Raw genomic sequence first — 26,942 nt, 5'->3', positions numbered from 1 at the left:
ATTGAGAGTAGTGTTTTGTTCAAACAGACAGTTTGCTGTAACCTTACGGACCCAAAGCAAGTCAGGTTCAGAAGTCGTGTTTCAGCATTTCAGGGTTTTCAGCAAGGTTTGTTCAGCAAAGTTTTAAAAATTCCAAAAATTAGATCAGGGTGGGATGGAATTAGAGGGATAGAAAGGAAGAATGTCCAAATTTAAAGTCAGAGCTGTAGACAGGAAAGCCAGAGGAGCCATAATTAAGATAGAGTGGATACAAGGAATAGGACAGACAGAGCGCCAATTTGATACAGTAGAAGAGAGGAGTAGTGGACAGCAGTATACCTGTCAGACAAAATGGAAACACACAGTTGTTTCAATATATAAGAAATCAAATAAAGCAATGGCACATTATTACATAAATTTAGCATAAGCAATAAACATAGGAATACAGTTAATCCATAGCGAGGGGGAGGAATGGTGGGTTAACAGGGGCCCAGCCGATCATTTTAACCCCCAGTCCCCCTAACAAGTTAATCCGGCCATGGTTGAGGGAACATTTTTTCTAACAAAGAAAATAGGTGTTATTTACAGCTGAAAAGAATTTAAAAAAGAAAAGGTAGACAGCAGATTGAAATATACACACAAAATAAAACAATTTTTAACAGCTATTTAAGGTTTTGAAATGTGAAATTGGCAGTAGTGTCAGGATACATTGCATCATTTCCTATTACTACAAAACAGTAGTATCAGTACTACCTTGTTCCAGAATTAGTAACAGTGCTACTTCGTTCCAAAATTAGTAACTGTGCTACATCAGCTCCATATCGTCACATAATTTATAAATTTTACATGTTTGATAAGAGTCCCAGCCTGAAGATATCTACATGCCAATATTCAGACAGTCATAGCAGCACCTACTGGCAACAGGAAGTAACAGACCCTATACTCATATACTCATTGATCCAGCCAACAGGTTGAGTATATCCACTTCAAATATCGTCATTAATGGATTTAAGACCTTCATGATGCTTCATTGTAAAGATTGTGAGTTTTCGGCAAATGGCCTTGGCGTGGGGGGTGAGGCTAATTTTGATGCTTTGCCATGACACACAAAACTTCTTACATATTGCACGAAATTTTCGTGGTGTCTATGTATGTGTATGCATGATATCCTTCAACATGACGCATAGAGTGTGTAGTTTAGCACCACATTTTGGACACAGAGACATTTAACTCATACGTGCAGTGACCAAAACGCATTACAATTCAGAACAGTGTTGAACAGCCAGTGTCCCGCCAGGATGGCACAATTGCAGCAAGACCCAACATGAGTGGAGGTGCGAGGGCCCCATCATCGCTGCTTACAGCTTTAATTATTAGGGTTTAAACCGCAAAGCAGTAGAACCCTATTGAGTTTTGCCCATTTATTATTATTATTTTGTCTTATGCTGTAGCTCAAATTGCCATGAGCTGGAATGAGCTACAAACATGAAACCTGACCCAATAACTGGACATGATGTGCAAATGCTTCCACGGAAATTTGAGCCCAATCGGCCACATGGTGGCACTGTAATTAACCTGTGTAATAAGTTAATGTGGAATAAACAAGTTAATGGGGAATAAACAATGTAGCATTGATACAAACCAACATGAAAAAGTGATTTATTTGTGTAAAAAGACATTAAGAGGACACAAAGCACACAGAAGAATGTTCTTTCCACCCTTCCCCAGGTTACTGTTAGCATCCTGTTGCAATTACTCATGGATCAAAATGTGTTTTTACCTAACGAGTGCACAAATTTAATGGTGAGCTAATATTTTGCAATAAACATGCAATAATCAATTAATGTGATACTGTTTTTTTAAACCAATACATTATATCTAAAACATGACACCATTTGACCCATCAGACCATTCTAGCTGTGTCCCAGTTGCAGACTATATACTGATTCTAAAATGATTTAGTGCATTCACACTGGAAAAATGATTAAATTAAGTTTACATAGAAAGACCAGCACGCAGACTAAACTTGCTTGACTTTAGAGTGAGGCATTAAGGGCAAGGCTGGGTTATCAACAGGGCAAAGCAGGGAACTAATGATGAATCCTCACTTCAATGCAGCAAAAATCCAATTATCATAAATGACGCCTTTTTACACCACACTCGTAGACACTCAGAGGTGTCACACTGATTTTGAATACAGGCTGTGATTGTCAATCTTCCACAGTGAAGCAGAACTGTACAATGAACAGTGGTCATTTTATATTATTTAACCTTTACTGAACAAAACCTCAGTCTTGGATTGAACTCTTTGCAACACCAAAGGTTGTCCAGCAGAGATCACCATTTTGCCATTATCAAATACTTCAAAATAACCAACCATTTGCAGCACAATTGCTTCATATTAATTACACTAGTATCTTGAATACCAACTGCCACAATAGTGCACTTCCAACTTTAGTACAAAGTAGAATTTACAGTGTTGCAGTATATAGTAGAGGACTCCACAGGTCCACCCAGTTCTATATCCATGTCTATATATCCAGTATCCATGACCCAACCCAGGGCCCGAGTCAGGCCAGGTCCACATTACATTCAGTCTAATTGGGTCAGGTAGGGTCATGTTTTTCTACACGTCTCAGGTTTCAGGTCAAAGTGTTGGTGATCTCTCTCTGTTTGGGTCTGTCTGCATCTTGGACTGTGTCTCTTTTAAAACAACAAAACAAAAAAAACAACAGAAATAATAACTGAATTCATGCAAGTAAGGTTTGAGTAGGGTTTCCAAAATTGCGACAACCTCTAGTATATAGAATACAACTGCAACACAGTCTTTGTAATAGCTTCTACAATAACCATGAGCATTCATAAACAAAATAAGAAAACTAAATATTACCACAATATCTGTTAAGGTTGTTGATATTAATATACATGATGTGTAATAACCATTAACTGATCATCTCGTTATCCTCCTTAAAAGATTAAGTCTTCTTTAAAGCCTGAGTTGGCAACAAAGTATTGATTTGATATTTGATGACCTTTCAGCAAAAAGGCTGACATGTTGGAATGTCAGTAAACAAACATCACTATTGTTAAAGAAATGTGCATTTGGCTTTGCCCCACAAGGACACATGGAGGATGGATGGGGAGTTACGAGAAACCTCGCTGTACCATAAGTTAATTTTTCCTCCAATGTGTCTCCACCTCCTCCCAGCATGTGACAGAAACCATTCAGCTTCACGCGCTCCTGGGTGGCAGCTGCTGTTTGTAGATTCCAGCCAGAGCTTTGGTAGCGCTCTGGATCATCTGCCGTTGGGTCATGCCCGTCATGGCCTGGTGCCAGTCGGTTCTGTTGATGTTGGGCATGCTGCGCTCCAGGACCTCACCCACTGTAACAATCAGACCTGACCAGCGCAGGCTGTAGTCAGGAGGGGTCAGGGACTGAGCCTGCACAGGGGATGGTTACAAAAACAGTTTGATAAGTTGCTGGCGGTTTCTAAGGGAGTGATATTGAATAAAGTTTTCAATGGCTGAAGCTGATATTTATCAATGACAATAAACCAAGCTGCAAATACAGGTGTTGAAAACTGAAGTGGCTAAAGATGGATGCAAGATGCCAGTGCCAAGGAAATTCAGACTATACATTATTAGTCTGTTCAAATAGTATATAAACAAAGTGAGCTGGGAGGCAGTAGCCCTCAGATGGATGGAGACTTAAAGAGATGAGAGAGAGTATGTTTAGAATGTGTTGGTTTAGTTGCTTGAAAAGTGTCTCAATAGGTCAGCCATGGTGGTCAGCTTCACCCAAGCTTCTTTTCCTTTGTTTTCATAATCGATGTGGTTTCAATAGTCAGTAATATAACTATTGATGAAATTACTATTGTTCCAAGTGTATGACCAAGTATTAGGGTCACTGTTAGGTTAGAATGAAGTTGTAATATTTCAGGAATAAAATCCTAATATTTTGAAAATGTTTATTTTACTAGTAAAATTGTAGAATTTGAGAAATAAACCCTAACGATTTGAGAAGAAAGTAGTTATTTTATGAGAAAAAAAAAGTCAGAATACTTTCTCATAAAATTACTGTATTTTCAGGGCTGCGTTATACTAGAAAAGAAGAGGTTCGTACAACGTGCTGTCCAACCACATCTGAAATCAAAAGTGTTTATAGTTGTTCTGAATGGCCACACTGGAAGGTGGAGTGAAAAGCCAGCTGTCACAGAGAGGGGGGAGATGTGATATCGTGTGAATATGGTGGTCGGAATGGTCGGACACTAATCCGATGTCGGAAAAGTGTGGGGATGGAGATGGTTTCTGAAGCTATTCGGATTTCCGACAAGCACTTTTGGAGAAACATACTAACACGTTGACTCTATCCTCATAACTTTAACTTTTTGTCTCAAAATATTTTTAGTTTTTTCTGGAAATCTCAGCTTTTTACCAATACGAACCATATTATCAGAGACATTAAGATACTGAAATGAAACCAATTACATAATGTGTGAGCCCATAACCGGACTCACCACAATTTAAAACATGCACGTTGTCAAGCCTACCCGATCTAATCATGCCATATGGAATTTCGCTCTAATTATTATTTTATTAATATATGTTTTCTTGTAAAACTCTGATTTTATTCTTGAAATATTAGGACTTTTTCTTGTAAAATTAAAACTTTTTTCTTGAAATAAAGTCTGATAACATTACAAATTTTTTCTCAAAATATTTCAACTTTATCCTTGGAAGCTGAATTTTTCCCCCCTCAAACTGTGGGCCTAATACTCCATGGTACAAGTGAATGTGTCACTACATTTGTACCTGTTGGACGTTATCTAGAGCCAGAGGAGTTGCCTGAGTGAAGACCTCGATGCGGATACTGTGACCAGGGTCCTCCAGGATCAAACAGCCGATGTCAAACCACCTGGAGACAACAAACGGATTCTGAAAATTCATGACTTTTATGTCTGCATTTATTATTATTTACACACACTGAATTGATTATATACAGTACATGGACAATTCAGATGAGCTACTGGATAGACATCAATCATTTATTAAATGACGCCTGCAGGACATTCTTAGCTCAACGGACAAACCCTCAAACTTCTCTCTGAAAAGACTGGTGTTTTCACATGTAAACAGCATTGTAATATGATTCAGTCCATTACACTACAAACTACCACAAACTACCCAAAATCCAGAGGTAGTGTTTATTGCAGGGTTATTGAATTGGGTTGTATTCCACTGCATATGGGTTATTGTTTTCCCATCACTGAGTGTGTAAGGCGTAGAGATGTGTGTGTGGAATAAAAAAGCATGTTCAAATAGTTTGAATAAGAAACATCTTTGGTTCCAGTGTATGCTGGTGTCAGTCAGAGGTTTTCTTCTTACTTGTCAGGAAAGAGTTCAGCGATGAAGTTTTCCAGTGAGACCACTGGCTGCTTCTCATGGATCACACCAGCTCGACGCAAGCTGTCAATGCGCTCCTGAGCCCCCTGCGCGCACACGTACGCACACACACACACAGACACACAGACATTGAAAACCCTTCACTGCTTCCCGGAACAGACTTATGAGTTAAAATACTGTGGGGAAATCTTTTAGGAACAGTTCAGTTGAGAAGGGTGAATGGCTTAATGAACAAATGTAGTGCCTGACCTGTAAGTACTTAAAGAATTGAGTTGTAGGGAGATTAAAAGTGACCCTCAAACATTCAAAAGAAATGTCTTATTATGAAAGTGCCCATATGTTTGCATACCTAAGTTAGCACGTCTTGGTAATGAAGAACAGCAGGGAAAGAGAGATCCGAATGAAAGAAGGTTTATATACTATATTCTACATAAACTGTTGTCCAAAGAAAGTGTATTAATTTGTCTATAATTTACATTAGAACACTGGAATTTTCAGCCAATGAAAGTCTATAGTTGAAATGATTAGTTGATTAATTGAATAGTTAATTGATTATCAAAATGCAGTAGTTGCTGAATGCCTTTCTGTTCATTCACTGATTCATTTTCTAGCTTTTCCAGCTCAAATGAAGATTTGCTGTTGTAGAACAGACGCCGTGACACAACCATCTGATAGACACCTACCTCTCTGGATGAGGCAAATTTTATTGAAGTGGCTGTGTGCTGATCTTTATTGGGAGAAGGGAAATCAACAAGACATACATTTGCCAAACCAACCACTTAGTCCTCATCCTTGAAGCCTCTTCTTGAAGCAACCTATTTTATTGAAATATTATGACTTTTTTTTCCTCCTAAAATTATGACCTTATTCTCAAAATCCAATAATTCCCCCCCCCTAACTAATTAATAATGAAAATAATTGTTAGTGGCAGCCCTACATGCAGTAAAAGTTTTTTTTTATTACCACTGGTATCCACAAAATCTAAACAAAACATTCTTTCATTCTTTGCCTTTTCTCAACATTATTGGAAAGTCATGTAACTCAAAACACAAGTAGAAATTTGCTTTACAACAACATATTGAAGCAGTTCCCAAGGTTTTGGTCAGAACTGATGAGTATGAAGGAAAAAGTATGATGAAACATGATCCTGTAAACATGTAAAGCTCTACTACAGTAGTTCTGCCCTCTGTTACTTTGATTCGGAAAATGTAAAAAAAATAAATAAATTAAAAAAAAATCAGGTTGGAGAAGCAGCAGTGAACTGACCTTGACACCGGCTGCATAGCCCACAGGCTGTGGGGCAATGTTAGACTGACCAGGCTCTCCAGTTACCATGGCCATCCCAAAAACCTCCTGGAAGGCGTCTCTGACTGCCTCCACATTCATCTCCTTATCTGAAGTCACCACAATGTCAATATCTCCACCAGACTCTGGAGAGCAACAATACAGCAACATTTATTGATGACATTTGAACGTTAAGTCAGCTTTTTTCATTATGGGGTGATGAGGAGAGAGCAGGTTGACTTACTGATGTATGGAGCCATGCCAGGATCCAGAGTGGTGATCATGGACTCGACAGAGTGCTTGGTTTTGTCCAGGACTGTCTTTACTACAGGGTTGCCTGCTACTCCCTGAGGACACACAGACAAAACATAGGACATGACTGTTAGAACACTGATGTTGAGGGTAATTTTAAAAATGGACACATCCATACAGATGAATTGCACTTTAACGGTTTCACTATCAACACAAAGAAACAACATATATTTTATTTTTCTGTTGAAGCCACAGTTGTCATATGTGCAATAGTTTATTTCCTTATTACTTTTGTAAAATAGGCTTTAGAAGAAGACTATGTGCTAATAATTATTCACCTGGAGTTAACTAGATCAGGAACAAACATGGTAAAAAAAATGGAGGTGCAAATTACATCTGGAGTTTTCAGAGCTAGACCAATAAATGAGCAGCAAGATATGCCCTGTCTTCTTCTTTGAAATCTGAGATTACAGAGTTGAACTTGTTAAAGTAAATGAAGATTATTTCATTGAATGTTTTACACTGTAGGAGGAAGTGCATCTCTGTCTCAACCTCAACTGTTGAACAGTGACCACATATACAGTTTTCTTTTGGTTGCCAGGACTTTTTGTGTCTTCTTTTTTCGATTGCCAGTTTGTGGTCACTGAGCCTGTACTTGGTTAGGATCTGTCTCTGCTTTCTATCTCTGACAGCAGAGAGATATTCTGGCAATTCATAATCTCTTTTTAGGGCCAGATAACATTCTGATCTACTCTGGCTTTTAGTTTCTTCTTTCCAATGTTCCAAATAGGTTTCTTTACATTGCATTATAATTTGGTTTACTCTGATTGGTGTTTGGATAGCAGTGTTGTTGTGAGACTGGTCAGTGTGTGTGTGTCTGAGAGGGGGCAGTTAGTCTTAGCATCAGCTGACATAGGGGACTCTTTTCTGGGCTCAGCTCTTGGGTTTGGAGGGCTTTGGAATGGAGGGTGTCTAGGGGGCTGGATTTAAGGTGATTAAAACATGTGAGCACTCTCTTTTGAATGTTAATTATCAGTGGGCATCTGCCTAATTCTGCACTACATGCATTTGTTGGTGTTTTTCTGTGTACATGTAAAATGTATCTGCAGAATTCTGCAGGTCAAGATTCTGGATGTTTGTCTCAACGGGTGAGACTGAGTGGACCCCATACTTCACTACCATATAGCGCAATGGGCTAGATGACACTATCAAATATTTTAAGCCAAATTTTAATTGGAATTTGAAAATTATAAAATTTTCTCTTAATTGCATTTAGAGCTCTTTGAGCTTTTTCTTTTAGTGCATTCACTGCCATGTTGAAACTCCCTGATGCTGTAATGGTTATACTAAGGTAGGTATAACTCATACTATGTTCAATGATATGATTATTAATGGTAAACTGGTATTTGTTCTCCTGGCATCTGGGGCATTTGTAAAAAGTCATGACATTAGTTTTCTTCATATTTACTGACAGGGCCCAGTTCTGACAGCACTTTTCTACTATGTCCAGCTGTTGCTGTAGTCCTTGTTCAGTAGGAGACAGTAGAACATGGTCATCAGCGTAAAAACAGAGACTTCATCTGCAGCCCTGACGAACACCTCTTCTCTGCGTGAAGGATTCAGTTTGTTTGACTCCAATTTTTGCAGCACATCCATTTTCTAAATACATTGTTTTAATCAGATCATACATTTTGACCCCCATACCACAATGTAGAGGTCTGTAATAGAGCCCTTTATGCCAAATAGTCGAAAGCTTTCTTGAAGTCAATAAAACAAGCGTATATCTCTCTCAAGTTATGTCAAGCCACGTTGGATTAGAGCATTATTACCTTGAAAAAACCCCAGATGCCTCCACCAGTGTTGGTGTCTCCAGACACTCTGGGATCTTCCTGCTCCTCTGGGAACGTGATGGGAGATCCAGTATCTAATCCTCCTGTCAAGGCTGGCTGCTGAACCAGCGGGTTTGACACTACACCTGGAAGATACGATGGGACAACTTGAAAAAAGCTTCAGCAAAACTAACAAGACAAATGTACCAACTTTCAATTAGGGGCTTAAGAGGAGAAGTATTCGTACTGAAATAGGGGAGGGTCTACTAAATAATGCAACTCATTGCATTACGGGAGGTGTAGGACTCAGTGTTTATGGAGTTTGACCATTTGTTTTTCGTCTGAGTCCCCTGACTTTATGGAAGTGTAATAGTAAATCCCAGGAGTACTCCATTGTTTAGGTGTTACATTTTTTATTAACCTTTAATTTGTCCATCAATCCATCTTTAAGCAGAAAACCAAAAATCCACTGGTCTTGCTTCTCAAATATGAATATTTGCTGGTTGTCTTAAGTCTTCTGTGATAGTAAACCGAAAATCTTTGGGATTTGGACTGTTGATCGGCAAAACAAGCAATTTAAGCTCTGAGAAAACGTGATAGGCATTTTTCACTATTTTTTCATATTTTGTTGACCCAATGATTAATCATGAAAATAATCAGTGATCGATCAAAATAATTGTTAGATGCATCACTACACTTTGACCAATTTCCAGCTAACAGTATAGTTGCACCAGTAACAGTGACTCATTTGAAAATGCATATTAGCAAAGATTCTGCATTGCCGTTCTTTCCAAATGGGGATGAACGAGACACATGAGCATTAAGTGTGCGTGCAAATTTTACTAAACATCCACTAACATTAACATTTGGGTTCACCTGCCAAGAACAGACAAACAAAAACTGCTTGCCAACAAAATACAGTATATTGCCTGCCAAAATACAGATAAGAGATATGTCATATGTAAACTCTAGCAAAACACATGATTTCGATGATTTTGTTTGTACAGCAGATAGGATAACACTGTCTACTATGTACAGTAGGAGCCTATTTAAAAACACCACCCAGTTCTGACTGACTAACTGAGCGGACTCCATCTGCTGAGTAAGATCATGTGATATGATTGAAAGATCCAGCACAGCTACTAACTGGACCTTGTGGTGGGATTGTTTTCTCGTGAAAATTTTCATTATCTAGGAACTACAGTTTGCTTTGATTTTGCCACTTAATTGGTAAAAATGACATACCGGCCTCCACATGGCAGAATAAATACTGTTTAAATACAGATTGGCTGTCTGCATCCTCTTGTTTTATTAGTAAGCGTTTCAGGGTATTATGGATTTTGTTTACATGACATTTAAAAAAAGAGTACATATCTAAAGTTATTTGTTAGCTTTAGTTTAAATATTCAAATAGTCTAAAGCAAATATATACAGTATACATTATATATATTTTTCCCTTGTGCATTTTGAAACACATGTGGGTTGAGATACCTAAAATTAAAAAGGTATGAGCTCTAACTTTGCAATAACGCCGAATTAATAAATATGATATGTGCTGTGATTTGACTTCTGTTCACAGTGCATCAGTACTGAGGAGCTGCTGGGAGGAACTTTGGATAAAACCCTGTGTTTTGAAAACAAGCCATGATTTACTGAGCAAGCCTGGCTTAACAGGTAATTTTGCTTTATGAAACACTTCTGAAAAAAGGAACCCCAGTTCCACATGTTGACAATGTAAATAGTGTGTTAAAGAAGAAGACAATCAGAATCAGAAATACTTTATTGATCCCCGAGGGGAAACCCTTTCGTTACAGCTGCTCACTATCATGTCAATGTGCACTTGAGAATAGAAGGAATAGAAGTACTAAGCAAATCAAAATATAATACGCTATAATATAGGTAAGAAATTAAGTACAAAGTGGATATAAGTATAAAAGCTAAAATAAGTGTAGGAAGGAATGACTTCCCGTGGCGCTCTGTGGTGCATTTTGGGGGGGATGAGTCTTTCGCTGAAGGTACTCCTTTGTTTGACCAGCACATCATGGAGTGGGTGGGAGACACTGTCCAAGATGGCATGTAGTTTGCCAGCATCCTCCTCTCTGACACCACCGACAGAGAGTCCAGCTCCACCCCCACAATGTCAATGGCCTTCTTGATCAGTTTGTTGAGTCTGTTAGCGTCCGCTACCCTCAACCTGCTACAACAGCATACAGGATTGCACTGGCCACCAGAGACTCATAAAACATCTTCAGCATTGTCTGGCAGATGTTAAAGGACCTCAGCCTCCTCAGAAATTAGAGGCGGCTCTGGCCCTTCCTGTAAAGCGCTTGCGTGTTCTTAGCCCAGTCCAGCTTATTGTGCGTGTGTACTCCCAGGTATTTGTAATCCTCTACAATGTCCACACTGACCCCCTGGATGGAAACTGGGGTCACTGGTGCCTTGGCCCTCCGTAAATCCACAATCAGCTCCTTAGACTTTGTTGCATTGAGCTGCAGATGGTTCTGCTCACACCATGAGACAAAGTTACCCACCACAGCCCTGTACTCAGTCTCATCACCAGCGCTGATACTTCCCACCACAGCAGAGTCATCAGAAAACTTCTGAAGGTGGCAGGACTCTGTGGTAGCTGAAGTCTGTGGTGTAGATGGTGAAGAGGAAGGGAGAGAGGACAGTCCCGAGGGGCCCCAGTGTTGCTGACCTCGCTGTCTGACACACAGTGCTGCAGACGCACATGCTGTGGTCTGCCAGTCAGTCGACAATCCAGGACACAGGGCATCCACCTGCATCGCTGCCAGCTTCTCACCCAGGCTGGATGGTGTTGAAAGCACTGGGGAAGTCAAAAAACATGATCCTCACCGTGCTTGCCAGCTTGTCCAGATGGGTGTGGATGCGGTTCAGCAAGAAGATGATGGTGTCCTCAACTCCCAGCTGGGGCTGGTAGGCGAACTGAAGGGGGTCCAGGAGGGGTCTGACCATGGGCCGCAGCTGTTCCAGCACCAGTCTCTCCAGGGTCTTCATTATGTGGGAGGTCAGTGCCACCGGTCTGTAGTCCTTGGAGCCACTGGGACGCGGCGTCTTCGGCACAAGATGTCTTCTACAGAACAGGGACCCTTTGAAGACTCAGGCTCAGGTTGAAGACATGTTGAATGACTCCACATAGCTGGGGGGCACAGGCTTTTAGCACCCTGGGGCTAACTCCATCGGGGCCTGCAGCCTTGTTTGAGTTTCATCACCTGTCCTCTCACCTGGTCAGCAGTCAGGCTCACAGCAGAGGTTACAGGCGGGGGAGGGGGGGAGTCGTCAGTCTGGAGAGGGCCGTTAGCCTGAGAGCTGGTTGAGGGGTGAGTAGGACTCTCCCAGGAAGATGGAGGAGGGGGGAGCAGTGGATTCAGAGGAGTCTGAGGGCAGACAGCAGCTGAGTTAGAGGGGAGATGAGCAGGAGCCGGTGTGTGCATCAGAATCAGAAATACTTATTGATCCCCGAGGGGAAACTCTTTTGTTACAGCAGCTCACTATCACGTCAGTGCACACAGCAATCGAAGTACTAAGCAAAAAAATTATAACACACTATAATACAGGTCAGATAAATTAAGTTCCAAGTGGATATAAGTATAAAAATAAAAGAAGTGTAAAGTACAAAGTGGGTTTACCGGTTGATGATATTAATAAAACAGTATAATAATACAATGTAATAATTACAAGTAGTAAGTAATAGTGCATGAACTGTCAAGTTAAGTGTAGTCTATATTAATGTATCCTTAACGTATCCTTAATATCCTTAACGTTAGAATACAGCAGGTCCAGTGTCCTCTCCTCTCTAGTAGGACAACTCACATACTGGGTGAAATCAGTCAGTGTTGTTGAAACACTGACATGGTTGTCAGTCACCCGAGATTAATATGAGTGTACTCGGGTGCAGAGTCTGGAGTTGTGCTATAGCGATATGAATGCCGTTGCACGCCGATGCCGGGTTAGCAGAGAGGGGGATGTAAACAGCCACAACAATGGCATGTGAGAATTCACGTGGCAGATAATATGGCCGGAGTCCCACAGCTAACAGTTCAATGTCCGGGCTACAGATACTCTGCTTTATAGTAACGTAACCAGGGTTACCCCATCTGTTGTTGACCAGCACAGCAAGCCCGCCACCTTTCCGCTTACCGCTCCCGGTGTGATCCCTGGTGGCCCGAACTGTCTGAAAGCCGTCGATGGAAACGTTATGATCCAGGATATCCTGGTGTAGCCATGTCAAACTACACTCACGGAACTCCGTCTGACTCCGGGCTAACGCCGTTAGCTCGTCCATTTTATGATTTGACGTTGCCCATGATGAGAGAAGGCAGACACGGCTTAAATCTCTTGTTCTTAAAAATCTTTTGTCTGGACCCCTCTCTCTTTACTCGCCACTTCGTTCCACCTCTGCATCCTTGGTGTGTCCTCCTCCAGATCTCAGTGGGGACATCGGTTGTCCTGGGTGCCATGCCGCTCGCTTCAGCGTGATCAGCTGTACCCTGGTGTAAACAATGCAGCCAAACAGCTGTTCTGCAGCGGTGCCCTTACAGAGTAGCAGGAGAAGATGTTTCACGGCGAAAAACTACTCTCATTTTCGTAAAGAGCATAATTTAAATTACACTTACACAAAAGTTACTCAAGTTTTGACGAAAAGGGAAAGCTAAAAGTTGGAAAAAGTAAGATGGAGCAACGGCAAGAGGCAGCATGCACGTTGGCGCATGCGCGGCTCTTACCTGTCATGGCGGTAGGACTGGAGAATGTTGGCATAAGTGGTGTCTGTGGTGTTCGACCGGCATGACCCCTTGTGATGTCATATCCTGCACTCATTGAGAAGCTGGATACTGGCGGGCCTACAGGAGGGGCCGACATGCCGGGAGCTGAGGGGGCAGGTGGTCTGATGGGGGATGTCAGAGGAGGCAAAGAGGGGTAGGCAGAAGGTGGGAAAGGAGAGCTGCTGGTGAAGGGGGAGGCTGGGGGAAACTGGGAGGATAGGGAGGTGGGTGCAGCCAGAGGGCCGCTGATAGCAGGGAGGGAGGGAACAGGGGAGAGCGGTGGAGACTGAGGGGGAACCGATGGAGACGGAGCTGGTGCCTGGGAGGGACAGAGTGCTAGACAGACCTGAAACACAAAAGGACTAATGTTACACTTCAGATATACCTCTTACTGTCCCTTTTGTCAAGAATTCAATGTACAGTTCAGGCTTTCCATGTTTAAGCCCATTCACTACATAGGATGCCATCAAGTCAAAACGTTTTTGTTCAGTGGTGGTTCTTCTCCTTCTGTGATGGACCTCAGACTGTACTGCAGCGTCTTGTTACTTATTATAACACATGTATGTCGTAGAAAAGGTTTGTAGCTTTTAGATGCAAATGCACAGTGATCTGCAATCCCGAGTTAGCGTGTCGTCTGTGCTGATAGTCTTTTGTGAAGAGGCTGTTTAGTCTCACCTATGTACCGTTCTTTGCAGTTTTCCTCACTGCATTGAATTGAATAAACTACATTGCTCTGTTTTTATGTGGGCATCTTGTCCTTAGGATGAACGAGTTTCTGTCTTAAAGTGTTGCGCTAACTCAGGATTGAAGAGCGCAGTGCATTTGCATCTAAAAGCTACAAACCACACATTTGAAGACAGTGAGGTGAAGATTCTAAGTAGAGAGAAGAGATGGTTTGAAAGAGGTGTCAAAGAAGCCCTTTTTGTGAAAAAAGAAAACCCCTCTTTAAACAGAAATGGTGGTCTGAGATTCAACTTGCCAATGGTTTACCACAGTGTATTAACACCTTCAAGCCAATCATATGCTAATCAGGTACTTAACAGTGATGAGGGAGGTGCAGCCAGAAAACAATAGGCCTGATTACTGAAACAAAAGAAGGTCAGTTTCAGGTGAAACTAGGCAGGGTAAACAGCAGAAACTCAGGAAGACTCCTTCCTGAGGGTAGGGCTTAAGTAACACAGAGTAGCTTAAATTTCTCAGATCATTTTCACAATTGAGAATGACTTCCGGATGGGAGCCGAAACGTCTTGATTCTGAAAACAGCGTCCAGATGACTATGATGGAACACTCCTGGACGAATGAGGGACTACACCGTCATACATGTATATGCCAATACAGATATATCTGTGAAAAGCTCATTTTTAAACAGTCATGGAATATTTGACCTGCTACTCCATACTTTAAATTGACATTTTAGGCTGGCAAATTACAGGATCTGGTTCTGTACACAATTCTGCTGGAAAACCATACTGCCAAAATGCAGGAGACCTACACAGCAACAGTGTGCCTGAAGTCATCCTGTGTGACACTGACAGACGACTGGAGCTGTCGCTCCTCTGCTTTCACTATGTCGCTAGGGCTGTCAAAATCACAACATTTCAGTTGACGATTAATTGTTTTACAAATAATTGCGATTAACCATTTAATTGTCTTTTTGTGTTGATTTTATGCCACACAGAGGTGCTGTTGCGTTTGGCTTTGCAACCAGGCCTAAATCCATGCTGTTAGTTTAAACGGCTTCTCATCAAAATTATGCGGCCATTTGCGGGTTCTGAAACAATCCGCTGCACAGAGATTTATTTTAAATAGCTTGTTCTAAAACTGTTGTGTAGGCCTACCTAATGTAATGAAAAAGTGGTTCAACACAGTTAAGTAATATAGAAGGAAGCTTGATTTTATTTAAGTTAATATGCAATGAAGAAACACAAAGCCATGTTCCAATCCAAGCATTGTTATGCAAATTATCTAATTAGAAAAGCTGGATGGAAGCGGCAATGCATTTGACAGCGGCGATGCATTTGACAGCGATGGAAGCTGTCAAATGCACTGCTGCATCAGTAGAGGAGACACTCTGCTATGAACGAGGAGACTCATTATTGGCACCTCTATGACACATCTTGCTTCGGAAAGTAAGAAATTTTAAGTAAGAAGTTTTATATGAGCTAAAACAAAATAACCTACCCAATAGCAGTTTAGTCCACACAGCCAAGCTCTTTTATTTCATGAGTTTTGACATCAGAAAACTGACTGCATGCTCAGTTAGACAGTTTATTTGCCTCAACCCAGCTGATGGAAATGTAGGCTACCTGTAGGATCCAAAACTTGGTAGCCTACAGAGTGTAAACCTTAGGTCGACATGTTTCTTATGCTATATCCACACAGCTCACATCAACTCATGATGGGCATGCACAAATCACACACGATGTTGCCATGTATCAACTGTAGATCACACAATGTAACTCCTAATTAGCCTTTAAATGTCCTCAACCCGAGATCTGACGATGTGGAGCTGAGGTGGCACTGTTACTAATTCTGGAACAAGGTAGCACTGTTACTAATTTTAGAACATGGAATTTGCCGCATCGCCACGGCAACACAGTGTGAGAAAACCTAAAAAGCAATTTAGCATTGTAAAAGGTCTTTAAATTGCACTGCCCAAGTTGCCCCAAAATTTGGGGGCGCTATCGAGCCATTTTGCCACACACAAGCCCCAGACTATACCAGAAAACAAAAACACACCCCTTCTGATGAGTTTGCCAAGTTGTGTGTGCTTTCCACTATCCCTAGCCATTTTGAAGGCTAAAAGTCAAATATGGTTGACTTTCTGTTGGGAAACCTCTCTTAAAAGAAATGTTTTTTTATGGAGTGCAATGAACCCTGATAATCTCATAAAGATGAGCAACTTTTTCACAACCATGCAATTGGGGGCGCAATAAAGCCCCCTGGCCATGCCCGAGCACAAGCACTGCAGAACTTGTTGAGTTGTTACGTGTGTACAAAATTTCAAGAGTTTGAGCATCCTAAGCCCCTAAAAAATGCATTTTAAGATGATGATAACAACAACAATAATAATAATACTAATTATAATAATAATAATAATCATCCCTACAAAAACAATAGTTTCCTTGCACTTTCAAGCTCAGGCCCTAATTATTCAGAGTAGGCCTAGACCTGGATTAAACATAATATATTACCAATAGAAGCAAATATGACTAAATATCAAGATGAAGGTCTAAATAATAAGAAATAATAGTTCTAATAATAAATAACTTTCCTTGATTGTGGAATCTAACGATTATGCAAAATGATCGCAGTCAGCTCAAATAATTGTGATCAGGCGATCATGTAATTGTGACAGGCCTATTAATGGTGCCTCTGTAGACAATTAAATTTTATTTATATAATGCCAATTAACAGAAGTTCCCATTACACTCTTCCTATAGAGCAGGTTTAGACCATACTCTTTGGAAAATATTATTTACAGAGACCCAACAAATCCCACCATGAACAAGCATTGGAAAAATAATGTCAGTATTAGCAACAGAGCCAATAACAACAATTGTAGTAGCAGTTGTTGAGCAGGAACACGGGGCAGCAAGTGGCCCACAACCAAAGATCCAGTCTCTGCAGCTCTGGAGGCAGAAATACCTGCTGAAAGTGACAGAAGGAGAGAGGAGAAAAATGACAAGGAACAGAACGATATGAGAGACAAGATGTCGAGTTAGTAACATGCAGTAATGGGATAAAAATGCACAAAGATGGTGAGGTAGAGAGGAAAGACGTGTATCATGGGAAGTCTCCCAGCAGTCTAGGCCTATAGCAGCATAACTAAGGGATGGTTCAAGGCTCACCTGAGCTACCCCTAACTATAAGCTTTATCAAAGAGGAAAGTCTTAAGCCTACTCTTAAATGTGGAGATGGTGTCTGCTTCCCGAACCCAAACTGGGATCTGATTCCACAGGAGAGGAGCTTGATAGCTGAAGGCTCTGGCTCCCATTCTACTTTTGGAGACTGTAGGAACCACAAGTAACCCTGCATCCTGGGAGCGCAGTGTACTAGTCGGGTAATAAGGTATTATGAGATCTTTAAGATATGATGGTGCTTGACCATTAAGAGCTTTGTAGGTGAGGAGAAGGATTTTAAATTCTATTCTGGATTTTACAGGGCCCCAGCACAGAGAAGTTAATATTGGAGAAATATGATCTTTTTTCCTAGTTCTTGTCAGTACACATGCCGCAGCATTCAGGATCAACTGGAGAGTCTTAAGGGACTTAAATAGCCGGATAATAAGGAATTGCAATAGTCCAACCTAGAAGTAACAAATGCATGCACTAGTTTTTCGGCATCATTGCATAGGTGAAAGAAGGCAGTCCTTGAAATTTGTTTCATGTGGGAGTTAAAGTATAAATCCTGATCAAAGATAACTCAGAGGATCCTTAGGGTGGTGCTGGAGGCCAGGGCAATGCCATCTAGAGTAACTATATCTTTAGATAATGTGTCTTGGAGGTGTTTGGGACAAAGTACAATAACTTCAGTTTTGTCAGAGTTTAACATTAGAAAACTGCAGGTCATCCAGGTTTTATGCCCTTATGGCATGCTTGAAGTTTAGCTAACTGGTTAGTATCATCTGGCTTGATCGACAGATATAATTGGGTATATATAGAGGTGAATAGAATTGGTTCATGCACAGAACCTTGCGGAACTCCGTGACTAACTTGGGCCTGCACGGAGGACTCACTGTTAACATCGATCTGATAGATAGGATTTAAATCAGCTTAGTGCGGCTCCTTTAATGCCAATTGCATGTTCCATTATCTGTAATAGGATGTAATGATCAATGGTGTCTAACGCAGCACTAAGATCTAACAAGTACAGAGCCAAGTCCATTATCTGATGCAATTTTCACTAGTGCTGTCTCTATGCTATGATGCATTCTCAATCCTGACTGAAAATCCTCAAATAAACTGTCGTCATTTAGAAAGTCACACAACTGATTGGCAACTGATTGGCGACTGCTTTCTCAAGGATCTTAGTGAGAAAGGGAAGGTTAGATATAGGTCTATAGTTGGCTAAAACCCCTGGATCAAGAGTGGGCTTTTAAAAAAGAGGTTTAATTACAGCTACTTTAAAAGGATTGTGGTACATAGCCTGTTACTAAAGACAGATTGCTCATATCCAGTAATGAAGTGCTAACTAAGGGTAAAACATCTTTAAGCAGCCTATTTGGAATGGGGTCTAAGAGACAGGTTGATGGCTTAGATGAATTAATTGTCGAAGTTAGTTGAAGAAGGTGGATAGGAGAAAAGCAGTCTAAATATATATCAGGTTTTACAGTTGTTTCTAAGGTTCCTGCGTTTGAAGATAAGTCGGTACCGGTTGAAGGCAGGAATTGATGAATTATTTCTCTAATAGTTAAAATTTTATTATTGAAGAAACTCGTCATTACTACTGAGGGCTATAAGGAATACATGGTTCAATGGAGCTATGATTCTCTGGCAGCCTGGCTACAGTGCAGAAAAGAAACCTGGGGTTGTTTTTCCTTCTATTAATGATGAGTAGTAAGCTGCTCTGGCATTAAGGAGGGCTTTCCTATATGTTTTAAGACTATATTGCCAGACTAAAGATTCTTCCAGGTTGTTGGAACGCCATTTCCTTTCAAGTTTCCGTGATGTTTGCTTTAATTTGCGGGTTTGGGGGTTATACCATGGAGCTAACCTTCTTTGTTTTATTATCTTCTTTTTTAGAGGAGCGATAGAATCGAGTGTCATTCGCAGTGAGCCTATCAACCAGATGGTCATTTTGGGAGGGGCTGCAATTTGCATAGGAGTCCTCTGTTATATTGAGACAACACTGAATTAAATGCAGATGGAATCGCTTCCTTCCACAGCAATATCAGTTAGACATCTAGAGTAAGAGTTTTTGTCTAATGGCGTGCAGTCCAGTAATAGCAGTTCGAAAGTTATTAAATAATGGTCCGATAAAGAAGGATTCTGTGGAAAGACTATTAAATGTTCAATTTCAATGCCATATACCAGAACAAGGTCGAGGGTGTGGTTAAAACAGTGACTGGCTTCATGTACACTCTGACAAAAGCCAATTGAATCTAATAATGAGATAAATGCAGTACTATGGCTATCATTTTCAATGTCCACATGAATATTGAAATCCTCTACAATAATGATTTAATCTGTTTTAAGGACTAAACTTGATAAAAAACTGAAATTACAGCCAACATGAATAACAATCTTACTGTATTTACGTTTATCCTTAGCCAGCAGTTTTAAATAGGATTCAACGTCACCCGCTCTGGCCCCAGGAATACGTTTGACTACGGTCGCTGGTGTCGCTAACTTCACGTTTCTCAAAATGGAGCTGCCAATAATCAGTGATGGTTTCTCAACGGGTGTGTCGCTGAGTGGGGAGAACTTGTTAGAAATGTGAACAAGTTGGTGGTGAACCGTGGGCTTCTGCTTAGGGCTATGCTTCCTTCGGACAGTCACCCAGCCTCCCTGGCTCGGGAGCTGCTGGGGGACAGCTAACAGGAGCTACCTCTGGTCGGTCCGCACTGGCTACTGGGGGCTGGCTAACTACAGCAGCTAATTATTGAGCTCCCATGCTACAAATAAACTACATTTATTACATGTACCATTATCACTAAAGGAGGCAGAGGAATAGCTAAACATTTGACACACCGAACAAGAGAGAGCAGTACAGTGAGAGGGAGAGATTCGCCATTGCTAGCTGCTAGGCTAAAGAGCGGTAGCTAGCAAAAATGAATAGCGTGTAAACTGTGGGATTAGCAAGAAAGTCATTAAAGGAAGGAGATAGCTATGAGTGCTTGAGCAGAACTACTGTACGTTGAAATGTATAGCAGATAGTCACTTTAATGAATAATCGAAAAAAATTAACTGTAATGAGCTAGAGCATCAGAAATATGCTACTTGTAAAACACAAACACCGGTGACCAGAAATGAGACAATACGCTTACCGCAGCACCACAGTAGACAAGGTGGAAGAAAGGTGTCAGCAAAGTGTTTAATATATGCAGGTCATTACACATAAATCAGTTCTGCTATATAACGGCATGACATTACAACAGCCCATTTTATGAGAATCATCATCAATTTGACAAAACATGCGCAGCATTTATAAAACATGCTGCAAATAAGAAAATGCTGTGCAGAAAACACTACCAAATACAGAAATGAGCTGCAAATACAGAAAACACAACCAAATACACAAACACACTGCAAGTAGCACAGACAACAACAGAAAATGTTTTCAGAGGACACTAAAAAAGTAATGAACAAAGCTTGGACATGTTGTTGCTATGGTTTGTGACTCATGAATTTATTTAATTCAGGTCCATGTATCATCCATTTATTCAATTATTTCATTCAATCCGGAAAACAAAAAACGGAATCAGGGTCAAAATTTCGTGTTCGTGGATGTCTGTTTTCCTATTTAGGGGTCCAAGCAGCGAAGCTCGCTGATGGAGCCCTATCGTTTTTGTTCTCTCTATTCGTCTCTCTTAGGAGAAGTACAGGAGGATGCTGGAGCGGAAACTCCAGCAGAACAACATGAGGGAGGTTTGGAGCGGCATGAAGAGCATCACTGGCTTCAGACCGACTGGCATTACTGCTGCTGCAATACTACTTATTACTTATTATATTGCATTTATACCGTATTATCATCATCAACCGGTAAACCCACTTGGTACTTAACACTTATTTTATTTTATTTATTTTATTTATATTTTATTTTATACTTATACCCACTTGGTACTTAGTTTATTTTCTGACCTGTTTTTTTTTAATAGTTTTTATAGTGTATTGTATTATATATTTTTTTGCTAGTACTTTCTCCTGTGTGCACTGAGTTTCCCTTCGGGGATCAATAAAGTATTTCTGATTCTGATTATTTTTCTCTGCTAAAATTGTTTGTGCAGCAAAAACCGTAAGACCAAACTCACATAAAATGACACTCATTGACCTCGAGGTGGCACAATCAAGTTTACGTTTTTGCAATTATCTCGAAAAATGGCTTGACTTTGAGTCTTTCATCATTTTAATCTCTCAATTCATCTGCATCTTTTCTCCAATGGTCTTCTGCTCTAAAAGTGTCAAATTTTGCGACTTTTTTCTCTCTTCAACTCCTTGGCAGGATCATCTACGGACTTCGCTGATCTAAAGTTAAAGGAAATTTCCACACGTCAATCCATTTTGAAATTATAAATTTTTAGACCTGTCTCAAGTTCATAAAGTTAATGTTCATAAATCCAAATTGGCTTAAGCGATTATAACCAAACTTGTTTCACGCATTTGGATGCTAGGTACGAGCTTCGCTGAGCAGTCTTGGGATATTTTACCACTAAGGAGCGCCACAAATGTGAAGTTTGTATCTCGTAATTGGCTACATGGACGTACATGTACGTAATTCGGTTCACACGATATAGGGTCATGACTCAGTCGATGCATAAAATTTGATTGATTAAAGTGGGTGTGGCTTATAACTACAAAATAAATCACACATACATCCTACAGAGCTGATTTTTTTCAGCACATCCACTGAATTGTGACAAAAGTTTGGAGGAGTGGAGGAGGTGTGACTGCCAACCCGAACTGTCTGTGACGAAGTCTAATATCTGGTTGCATAGCGTAGTACTAGTTTTATGGGGGAGATTGTGTTGAATGCTGAGCTGAAATTAACAAACAGCAACACCTATATCAGAATTTTCAAGGTGTGAAGACTGAGTGAAGGGCAGTGGAGATGGCATCCTCTGTGGATCTGTATGCAAATTGGTGAGGGTCCACGTTTTGGGCTGGGTATCGTTCCGAAATTTTTGATATTGGTACGATACATGAACAATACTTTTTTTCGATACTAATTTTATAAAATCCATTAAAAAAAAGAAAAAAGAAAATTCAACACACATTATGGTACAATTACTCACTTCAAAGGAGGAAGCTGTTAAAAGACCTGGGAGCAGCTGGAGAAACAGTTTTTATTACGCGCACTTTACTCTGGATAACTAGACAAAAATTATGTTATGGACTATCTGTACAGTATTGGACTATATAAAACCTAGAAATAACTGTCAAAAGGAACATAAGTAGCACTGGCTAGCTAACAAGCAGCATGCACAAAGTTCACATAATTAAATCTACAGATAAGCAGCTGGCAGTAAAAAACAAACAAACAATGAGCCCCATCTCTGGACGTAACGTAGTGTTTTTCCTGCATGCCTCTACGACGTGTAACTTTAGACAACCAGTCACCAACATTATTAGATCTTGGTACAAGCATGCTGCATGCTTATTGGTGCACTGGCGAATATGAGATTTATTCCTTAGGTATCGAAATTTGGTACCGAATGACAAGCCATTTTCTGATACTCAATAGTATCGAAGCAATTCGGTCGGTGCCATAAAAGTATCAAAGTTCGGTACGCAGCCCACTATGTTAGCTGGGATGTTGTTTTTGGCTTTTTTCAGACTGCTAGCCCAAATCTGTTTTGGCATATCCAGATTGATTTTAGATTTTAGTCTGTCTAGTGCAACGGAGGAGTTCTGCACCGCGATTGTTTAATGATGGATCTCCATTTCATAATGCTTCCACATTGGAAAGCCATGTCACCAGCATACATTGTTACTGACGCCACCATCGTTACCACAGCAACCCATGCAGATAGGTTGGTGGTCTAAACACACAAATCCCATCTGATCACTTGCAAATAAGAGTGCAGACAGTCTGTCTCAAAGATCTGATTTGAGAAACAAATCTGATTTGCCTGCAATCTGAACAAAACCACTGATGTGCTGGAGAACCAGTTTCTCAAAGCACTTCAGATTCACAATCGGGTTTAATGCCAAGTAGGTTTCCACATACAAGGAATTTGCTTTGCTATTTTGGTGCATAACAATAAACATAGTAAGAGAAAATTAAAAAGGAGATTTAAAAAAACAGTACTACAAAAATCAAGAAATACAGAAAATAGAAAAAAAAAGACAATTACAATATGAAAAAAATATCATTACAAGTATGTACAATATCTCTGTTTTTAAAATGAAAGAGCTGTACACTTTGTGCAGGAATGTGCCAAATATTGACCAAGGAATGTGCAAAAATTCACAGTATGAATTATAATGCAATGTACAGAGATAATAGTCCAAAAGATGTGCACAATGTAATGCATTGAGACAGATGTGGAGACTGTACGTTAATTTAACGTGTATTATTCAAATTCCTTGAAATTTGCCATAATGTTCAATTTCAAAAATGCTTTACAATTTTTTTTCTTTGAATCTGTGTGCTCCTGCGAGGGCAGTGCACACTGCAGATGCACAGCAGAAAACAAAACAGAAAAACAAAAATAAGACTTCTGGTTTTCTTGTTAGATTACCCATTTAAAAGACGAAAACAAGAAAACAAAGACTCTTTGTTTATTTTAAAAGCCTACAAAAACCGAACAAATGGAATTTTGACCCGTTATCCAGACTGAACGAAAATAATCAATGAACAGATGATACATGGACCTGACTTCAATAACTTCATGAGACACACACCATGGTAACAACAAGTGTGTCCAAGCCAGGTTAATCACTTTTTAGTGTCCTCTAGAAGCACTTCCTGTTGTTGCCTGTGCTATTTGCAGCGTGTTTCTGTATTTGGTTGTGTTTTCTGTATTTGGTAGTGTTTTCTGTATTGCAGCGTGTTTTCTAAATGCTGTGCGTGTGTTGTCAAATTGATGTAGAGGTTTTCTTAATTTGCTTGTGTTTTGTCTATTTGCTTGTCTTTTTTTCTCAACATCTATACTTTCATATTGTTTTCCTGTGTAGATTTAATTTTCCAATAACATAGCTCATCTACGCTGTGCTTTTTGGCAGCCAATTCTATATTCTGGGATGTCAGAATGCTGACGTGATGATAGATCACCAAAGACTCAAATGCAGTACCACATAAAAATAATAACTTTGACATGGATTAACAATCTGACATTTGTCTCGCCAACTGTACTTTCATAGTGTCTTGAAATGAACTGTAACAAAAGACTGCCTAAAGTTCCCCAAAAATCTCCTGGAGTACCCCTTGTCCTGCATATTTTAGCTGATTCAAATGATGAACTTGTTATGAACTCCTTAAGCTGCTTGATAAGAAGCTGATCATTTAAAATCAGCTGTCAGCATATTTTACAAATGAAGAGCAAACTATAATATTAGACAAATACTAAATCAAAACCAGTGTTAAAAAGTTAAACACATAATCCAGGCTGAAAGCTACACTGTTGCAGCTGTCAAATGCAGAAGTATACTTAGCCAAAAATTGCAGACTATGTGAATGCATAATTTAATAGGCTTATAATATCACTGCCCCATCATTAGGGCACGAGTAGATCTGACTATAAATTGCATTTATAATAACAAGTTTATTTACATAGCACTTATCAAAACCAGTGTTAAAAAGTGCTTTACATATATAACATCAGAATAAATTACACACTAATGTGTGTAGGCAGGCAGGCATAGGGAATAAAAGGGTAATGGGTGATTAAAAACTATACATAAAGCACCAAGGATATAATTTAAGACAATGGGTGAATTAAAACTTAAAATAGAGCAGTGTAGGACTTAAGTGCAGCATTACAGTATAATGTAACTCAATAGTAAAAAAACTTAGAAGAAGGTAGGAAGATGTGTATTCCATTAAATTAATGTGTTGCTTTTCTGTAGTTATGGTGTGTATGATGATTTTAGCTTCTTTCAGCTGCAACCCGAGTGGTGTAAAACAGACTTGGATTGAGAATTAAAACCTAATTCAAAGTGGTAAGTAGGATTACTTATTTTGATATCTTATAAGTACAACAAGTACAAGGCTTTAATGCTTCAATCAGTCTCTGTTGTAGTATGATTTTGGTATACAAAAGCACAAGGGTTTTGTCAGTCTCTGAACACTCTTGCCCTCCTAAGGAGGCCCTCTCACGATCCGCACACCAAGCTTTTTCTCGTTTCTTTTTTTATTACAAGATCGTCTATGAATGGTGATTCCATTTTCCAAGAAAACTGATTGGCCAGTAGCCTTTTTAGGCAGTGTTTTTATACGCGTTGATCTCTCATTTTGAACATAACCTGCTCCGGAGCATAAGTTACCATGGCAATCTACCCCGGTTGAAAGTAAACCACTGTCGTAGGACTGAGAACCCAGGTTTAAACCTGAAGTTACCTTGCTAACCCCAAATCCTGCTTCGTACTACAGGGCCCTGGTCTGCTCAAATAGCAACACTTCATAGGTCATGTCTTACCTATTGTCACTGGCAGGTTGCTCACTGTGGCAACCACAGTCGGAGGAGGTGTAGGGCTGGCAGGAGGTGTAGTCTCAATCCCACTCTCTTCCATCATCTTCTCTGCCTTATACCTACACTTCAGCACAGAATATAGCTGCAATAAGACTTTGTGGTGAATCCGGATGTGTTCAACTTGTTGTTCAGCTAATCAATTCTAACGCCTGTATATATACACTGACGATGCACCGATCCAGTTAACCTGGTGAAACATATTAGTATAGACCATAGACTGCATATGTAGACTGATTGACATTAAACACAGTTTCTTCAATGTCAAATTTGGTGTTTCCACTATCAGTTACATGAATTCAGTCACACACACACACACACACCCACACACACACCCCAGGTTAATCCATCCCTGAGAATACGGACTGGCACTCTGGCTTGGATGCTTTAACATTGCGAGAAGAAGGAACTACTGTGCTTCCATCATACCATGACGAACAGCACATACACAACAGACATCTGCTATGTCACTTAGTGCACCCTGTTTAAAATGTAGCTAACTTTTTCAATCTGCTAAGCAGACTCACGCTTTAACACGTTTGGTTAAGTCTTGGACATATCACAGCTCTGCTTCGAGTTGTATCTGATTAATGCTACCTTTGTTTAAAAAGAATGGTAAGATTATCAAATTAAGACATTTAAATAACGCTACACCTTGTATGTGCCTTTGTTTATAAGCGACATCAAAATGTTGGAGTTTAATTCAGTATTAGCTTCCTTTAAAACAGAACGCTGCAGTTTTCAAATCAGCTGTAACTTAGAGAGCCTACAAACACACTCAACTCTAGCAAAAGAAAAATGTGAATATGGAAAAAGTGACATGTAATTTTTTTAAAAATCTAATTCTGCAGGAAATAAGCATGAAGGGATGATGTGTGTCTTTCTTTTGAGATTTAAGAAGAAATAGCTTAACTACTCACCTGCTAGCTAGACTAGCTCAGTACGGCTCAGCAAACCCGCATGAATAAACCACCGACCCACTTTGATGTCGTCATGTGTTGCCACGTCTACTCGACCGTTGCCCTTTCTTGAACCTCTTCTCATTTCTCTTTTGTGCATCCT

The 26,942-nt window shown here is 40.1% G+C and overlaps 1 protein-coding gene across 1 annotated transcript; it reads right to left on the bottom strand.

The window, feature by feature from the left end:
* Positions 1-1,621: 1,621 nt before the first annotated feature.
* prrc1 (proline-rich coiled-coil 1) lies at positions 1,622-26,942 on the bottom strand. Its single transcript, XM_044173378.1, is given in 10 exon segments — positions 1,622-3,420; positions 4,792-4,894; positions 5,365-5,468; positions 6,649-6,812; positions 6,911-7,013; positions 8,748-8,893; positions 13,493-13,803; positions 13,805-13,877; positions 25,830-25,947; positions 26,801-26,942. Coding segments are annotated over 9 exon segments (1,311 nt in total). The 5' UTR covers positions 25,927-25,947; positions 26,801-26,942; the 3' UTR covers positions 1,622-3,210.

This window comes from Siniperca chuatsi, linkage group LG18 (assembly GCF_020085105.1).
Source record: "Siniperca chuatsi isolate FFG_IHB_CAS linkage group LG18, ASM2008510v1, whole genome shotgun sequence".
In the NCBI taxonomy this organism is placed as follows: domain Eukaryota; kingdom Metazoa; phylum Chordata; class Actinopteri; order Centrarchiformes; family Sinipercidae; genus Siniperca; species Siniperca chuatsi.
This window is presented reverse-complemented; position numbering and strand designations above follow the sequence as displayed.